The sequence below is a fragment of the Trichechus manatus genome, unplaced genomic scaffold (genome assembly GCF_000243295.1).
Source record: "Trichechus manatus latirostris isolate Lorelei unplaced genomic scaffold, TriManLat1.0 scaffold00141, whole genome shotgun sequence".
NCBI lineage: Eukaryota > Metazoa > Chordata > Mammalia > Sirenia > Trichechidae > Trichechus > Trichechus manatus.
Genome location: NW_004444077.1, coordinates 4,866,315 through 4,872,921, shown reverse-complemented (window position 1 = coordinate 4,872,921; position 6,607 = coordinate 4,866,315). Strand labels below are relative to the sequence as shown.

General features: G+C 42.4%; 1 protein-coding gene across 1 annotated transcript in view; it reads left to right on the top strand.

The window, feature by feature from the left end:
* Positions 1 to 6,607, top strand: part of FAT3 (FAT atypical cadherin 3) — a 593,682-nt gene that overhangs the window by 552,826 nt on the left and 34,249 nt on the right. Inside the window, exons 19-20 of the mRNA XM_004385557.2 lie at positions 2,435 to 2,569; positions 4,442 to 4,599. Coding sequence (XP_004385614.1) covers positions 2,435 to 2,569; positions 4,442 to 4,599 — 293 coding nt within the window. The remainder of the gene's footprint in view (positions 1 to 2,434; positions 2,570 to 4,441; positions 4,600 to 6,607) is intronic.

The following is a 6,607-nucleotide window of genomic DNA, read 5'->3' as shown; positions in this document are numbered from 1 at the left end:
CAAAGGACGTGCTCTGCTCCTGGGACTACTTTCTTGGTGGTATGAGTTCCCTCTGTCTCTCTGCTTGCTTCTCTCTTTTATATCTCAAAAGAGATTGACTTAAAACATAACCTAATCTTATAGAGTCCTGCCTCATTAACATTATAGAGGTAGGATTTACAACACATAGGAAAATCACATCAGATGACAAAATGGTGAACAATCACACAATACTGGAAATCATGGCCTAGCCAAGTTGACACACATTTTGGGGGGATACAATTCAATCCATAACAATGGTGTAAATGATTAAGCACCAGTCTGCTAACTGATAGGTTGGCAGTCCAGATCCAACCATGGGTGCCTCAGAAGACAGGCCTGGCAATCTGCTTCTGAAAGGGCACAGCCTTGAAAACTCTGTGGAGCAGTTCTACTCTGCACACATGGGGTCCCCATGAACGGGGAGGGAGAGGAGGGATCATTTCTTCTTTACATGTGCATATTTATTGCCTAGTTGCCCTAAACAATTATCCTTGAATGAATGTACCAATAGTTATATAAAACTGGTTCCCAAAAGCCTCTTGCAATAGGCTATGAGATGGCAGAACAGCTGTTTTATGTTCCATACATGCACAAATAAAGATTTCTTGGGAAGAAACTAGGACGATGGATTTCGGGGCACATATGTCTTTTAGAACCATTTGTAGAGATCATTCTAAATTTTCAGTTAAAAATCCCTTCATCTTCTAAGACTTTGTAAGCTGGATCAGTGCCAAGAATATCTTTTATGGCTGAGCTATAAACCAGTGGAAAATAGGATTTATACATTCTGAGTTTGCTAGTGCTACTTCTATTGCTTCTCTCAAGGATTATAGTTCTTAAAATGTTTATATGTAGTTAGCATTAAATGTCTGCTTTCTCCTGGACAAAGTCATGACTGTATAGTGGGACAATATGCTTAATGATGAGAGAGTATGGAAGGAATGGAGTATCATAAGGGGCCAGATCTGGCTGAGGGATGAAGCTGCTGATGTCCCACACATGCTGCTTGGTCATAGGAAGGGGCACTTTTTAAGGCCACTGCTAACCCATTTAGAAGGAGCCCTGGTTGCTCAATGGTTAAGCACTCAGCTGCTAGCTGAAAGGATAGCAGTTCGAACTCACCAGCCGCTCCACAGGAGAAAGACCTGGTGATCTGCTCCCATAAAGGTTTAAAAAAAAAAAAGATCCATTTCCATCGAGTCTATTCCGACTCATAGCTACCCTATAGGACAAAGTAGAACTGCCCTATAGGGTCCATAAATATTACAGCCTGGGAGACTGTACGGGGGCAGTTCTACTCTGTCATATCAGGTCACTATGAGTCAGAATTGACTCCACGGCACACAACAACAACCCATTTAGGAAATCACTGGTTCACTGGTGGGTTCTTTTTAATTTGTGTCTCCTTTTTTATAGCCCTTTTACCGCTTAAACTCACCAGGTTGAAAATGGCCTAATTACTTTGGAAACATCCAGGACTTTTGAAAAGTGCATTTCCTTCAATGGACCCATATTCCTCAATGCCAGTGTTCTGAAGTATCACTTGGGGGCTGAATCCTGCCCCATCAGTGAATCTGCTTTGCAGGATATTTTTTTTTTTCTGAGGGATTAACCTTTCATCTTACTATGCTGTGAGCATGGAGCAGGTAGAAAGGAAGCCTTTTGCCAGGGATAGTTCTACTAGTTTTGATAGCTGGTAGGGTACATTTACAGCTAATGAATAAATAGCGTATAGCAGAAGAGATTAGGAAACAAATGTGAGTTCTGCTTTCACAATTTAGAATTAGTTGTACTTTTCTTTTAAAAAGTATTTTTTCCCCTTTGAAATCAGCAGTGAACATGTTCTAAACGTCTGCCCCAAGTTTTTCAGAGCACAAGGGGCATATAGAAGAAATCTAAACTCACAGGATGCATTCAAATGGCCACCAGTGCACAGGAGTCCCCCTCCCCCCAATAAATACTACCAGAGCCCTAGCCCCATGCTCTTTTTCCAGCTGAAGTTGGTCTAGTCCCGTTCTTAGCGTATTTTAGCCTCAAAGGAGAAACTCCATTTACTCTGCACCTAATCTGCTTCTGTCTGGCAGTGAGCTTTTAGCAGGTATGGGGGCACCTTGGAAGAAAGGCCTGACAATCTACTTCCAAAAAATCAGCCATTGAAAACCCTATGGAGTGCAGTTCTACTCTGACACATGAGTTTGAATCGACTCGAAGACAACTGTTGGCGGTGGTGGTAGGGATTTGGACAGGTGCTCACACCAGGTAAAGCCTATTCAGATGCTCCTGCATCTTGGCAGCCGCTTTGTTACTCGGTGCAGAGCCTGGAGAACCCAGCTCTTGAATCATCGCTATGCTCCCCGGAGTGTAGGGTGACTCCTTTTGTGTATTGATCATGCATGTTCCCCCTTTGTCACAGGTGGACTGTGCCCAGGATCCAACGATCCTTGCATGGAGAAGCCGTGCCCAGGGGACATGCAGTGTGTTGGTTATGAAGCCAGCAGGAGACCATTCCTCTGCCAGTGTCCACCAGGGAAGCTTGGAGAGTGCTCAGGTGTGCAGAGTGGGGTGAAATAACGAGGGTCTAATTTTGTATTCCTGCAGCATGTGCCCTTGGGTGAGTTACACTGCCCAAGCCCTTCTGAGAGACGTTTCTGTCTACATGGAATGTTTTTCTTCAAAATGGACCACAGCTAACTGCCACCCTCAAATTTACTTGGAATTTATCACAGCTGTAGCCTATGCTATGCAAACATGTAATGACTGTGGACTCCCCACGGAATGCGGAAACCACACATGTGTTTTTAATCATGTCACATGGTGCTAAGAGTATGAAATTATGGAAAATAGGAGTGTTGGTTGGGCAGAAGAGTCAGATTATCTGTGGCATGGCCTTTGATGTTTAGAGGGTGGTGCAAATCCATTGCCACAAAGTGGAGATCAACAAAAGATAGGGCTGAGCCAATCCTGCTGACCTGCCATAGAGCAAGCCCAGCCTACAGCACCAATTAAGCACAGATTCTCTGCTGGAAATGTATAATTAACTGTGTATTCCAGAAGGAAGAGGTGCTCAACTCTGTGTCTTAAAGAAGAAGAAGGAAAAAAAAAAAAAAGCCCCAGTATTTATGTGACTTCAAAAAATCCTCCGATTCTGATCTCCACTCAATTTCAGTGCTACATTTCATTCACACGTTCTGTACCACGTCCTTTCTCTAAAAAGAAAATTATTCACTTTCAGTACCAACAGAATCCTCTTTTTGTTATAGGGCGTACTTAAAATACAGGCATATTGATCCTAATTTTGGGCTCCAAGAAATATTTGAATGATGATAATAATAGTATTTATGGTGGGAATAAGGAATTATTATGCCTATCATGTGCAAGGCACTTTGCTAAGCATTAGGGTTCTAGAAACCCAGGCTTTGCAAAGAGAAACGCTGTTATTAAAAAAATGGAAGCCATAGCTCTTTCATAGTTGATTTCAAAAATGGAGCTGGCCATAAAGTAAAGGTATCACCAGGATACTTGCCTTTGAGGTCACCTAAGGTTTGGGCTTAGAAGATAATTATGCTGCCCACCCCGCTTGCACACAGCAGGTGGATGTGTGAGGTGACAATAAAGCAAAGTCTTCTAACTTCAGATCTCCCTTTCTGCTTATCTCCCTTCTCCTTTCTATACAGAAAACTTTTGATGGCCTGTGATTATCATCCAATTGGTATATTTCCACACTTTCCACCTTTCACCCCAGGAAGGCAGCTTTTCGGCCATTACTTTGCTTGTTAAAACATAAAATTGTGGGCAGGAAAAAAGAGGGTGAACTCAGAATTGGACAATGAGGGTATGACTAAAGATTTTGGGAAGGGGAACCTTAAAACTGATGGCCAGAATGTGGGATTGTAACTGATGTTTTAAATTTCCTTTACATTTGTTGCCTTTTTCCAAAATTAGTACAAATGACGTTAAATTGATTATTTGGGGTTGGGATGCTTGGGAAATGGGGGTATTATTTGAAAATGGTTTTGTTGTCTTTCCTTTTTTTTCATGGAATTGAAACTTCTTAAATGCCTAGGTGATTGGAAGGGGGCGAAGTTCTTGATGTTAATAGTGCTAATTTTGGAGAGTGAGAGGTGGAAATTTAGTGACACTAAGAAAATCTAGGTTATAGAATTTACCGAGCTGCCCTTGGAACGAGACAACTAATATTTTTTTTAGCAGCTGACTGGTTAATCATTTTTTCACTCTGAAATTTAAGTGTGATCTAAAATGGAGAACCAGTTTTTAATCAAATATACCTTCTCCTCAATGCCTTCATCAACTTTCCATCATCTTTAATCAATGTGCTTGGTAGTTGTTGGGTGATTTCACGCATCTCTGCTTGTTTCTGGATGTTAAAAGTATGTATTTCTTCTCATAACGGTCCTTTCAGGGCACACCTCTCTTAGCTTTGCTGGAAACAGTTACATCAAATACCGGCTTTCTGAAAATAGCAAAGAAGAAGACTTTAAGCTAGCTCTCCGTCTACGAACCCTGCAAAGCAACGGGATTATAATGTACACCAGAGCAAATCCCTGCATAATTCTGAAGGTAATTAAAAGGGGTTATCTTTTCTTGCAGTCAGTTCTCATGTTAGTGTTTTGGCACTTGGACTGGGGACTGTTGGAATCATTTTGCCCTTAAGTGCAGAAGACCAGAAGCAGACTTTAGGGCAAAGGGGAACAGCAGCAGAACTGGGAAGTATGCCAACAACATCCCATTTTCTGTTTGAAAATTCAGCTTCAAAATTGGCTCTTGGGAGACTGTGGCATCTCCCTCTAGAAACATTCAAGCACCGCCCTCCTTTGAGCTGTAGTCTCTCAGGGGTTCATTAAAAACGTATCTTCTAATCAATTCCACTACGGGGGTGGTGTTTTAAAAGCATTGGCTGTATCTTCTTCCGCCACTGACCTCTGAAGGCAACTTCTGTTCTTGCTTAGGGAGAAGGTTGGAGATTTAGGATATAGAAGAATCCACGTGTCTTATCATGGCCCAAGGAGCCTAATTTTTAAAGTTTGCCTAGCCTTGGAAGCCCTTGTTTGTGTATCATTTGATTTTTATAAATTTTGTGTAGTAAATTTGTTATATGTGTTCATTCCCATTTGCTGAAGCAGAGGATAGAATTTCAGAGAGGTTAAGTTACTTACTCAAGGTTTCAAAGCTAATAAATGGCAAAGCCTGTACTGGTACTCTAGTTCTCTCATTCCACGCTTTTAACCTACATGCTATCTCTAGCTCTCAGTCTTGCCACTACAGCTCATTTTATCAAAAACCATGTTCTAGGTATCCATGGACCCAGTTCAGCTTCCAGGTAGGGGAAGTGGAAGAGGGAGGAAGGAGACATGTTTTAGCTAATGCATTTCTCATCAGTGCCTATATGTGTCCATTGTAAGCCCTCTGCAGAAACATACAGAGTCTGTCCACTAGGGAGTGCCCACCGGTGGAAATGTAAAGCAATCTTTTCCTTCTCTGGTTTCCATCACTAGGCTCAACTGGAACCATGCTAGGTCTTTCTAGTGTCTGTCCTTGATTGTTTAATATATCACATCCAATTTGACTAGGTGGCCCTGGTTTTAATCCTAGGGGCAGATGAGTGAGAGGGCAAATATGTAGGATGTTAAATGCCAGTAGCCTCTCCTAACTATCATGTAGACTTTTCCTCACCCATTTCTAATATTGCCAGGTATTACTTGGTGGCCTGGGTGAGTGAGCAGGGAGTTGGAGTTAAAAAGTTGTCTACTTTTGTGGGGAATCTCCCACTCTCTGGAGCCCTGGTGGTTCAGTGGTTAAGAGCTACGGCTACTAACCAAAAATTAGGCGGTTCAAATCCACCAGCCACTCCGTGGAAACCCTATGGGGCAGTTCTACTCTGTCCTATAGGGGTCACTATGAGTCGAAATCAACTTGACGGCAATGGGTTTTGGTTTTGCCACTCTCCTTAGTCATTCAACTCAGAGAATAATATCAGCTTTGGGAAGAAAAGCAATGATTTTAAAAGAAAATAAACTGTACTCTGGATGCAGTTTTAGAGAGCTATGAATTCAAATAAGATATTCATGATGGAAGAACAAAATTACAAAAATCTAAGTCCTATCTTTATTTCCTCCTGATCCCTGAAGCAGCCTGCCTTGGGTCAGCAGGTCACTTTCTAGTAGGCCTGAGAGGTGGGGTTTTGTATAACTGCTGGGAAAATGCACTGCCCATTCAGAGGTTCCAGCTCCTAGGGGCTTTGCTCAGATCTCACTGACCTTCCTCCCTCCTCCTTCAAGCTCTGTCAGGGCTGGTGGTTGCAGAGCATCCATATGAGGCAAATATTTCCAGTCTTAGTCTGGGTTCTCTAGAGAAGCAAAATCAGTAAAGGGTATAAATATATATATAGAGAGATTTATATCAAGGAAATGGCTCATGCGGTTGTAGAGGCTGGAATGTCCCAAGTCCATGGGTCAGGATAGAGGCTTCTCCTGATTTACGTAGCCGCAGGGGCTGGTGAACCCAAGATTGGCAGGTCAGAGAGCAGGGCTCTTGCTCACAGGCTGCAAAGATCGATGAATCCCAAGAT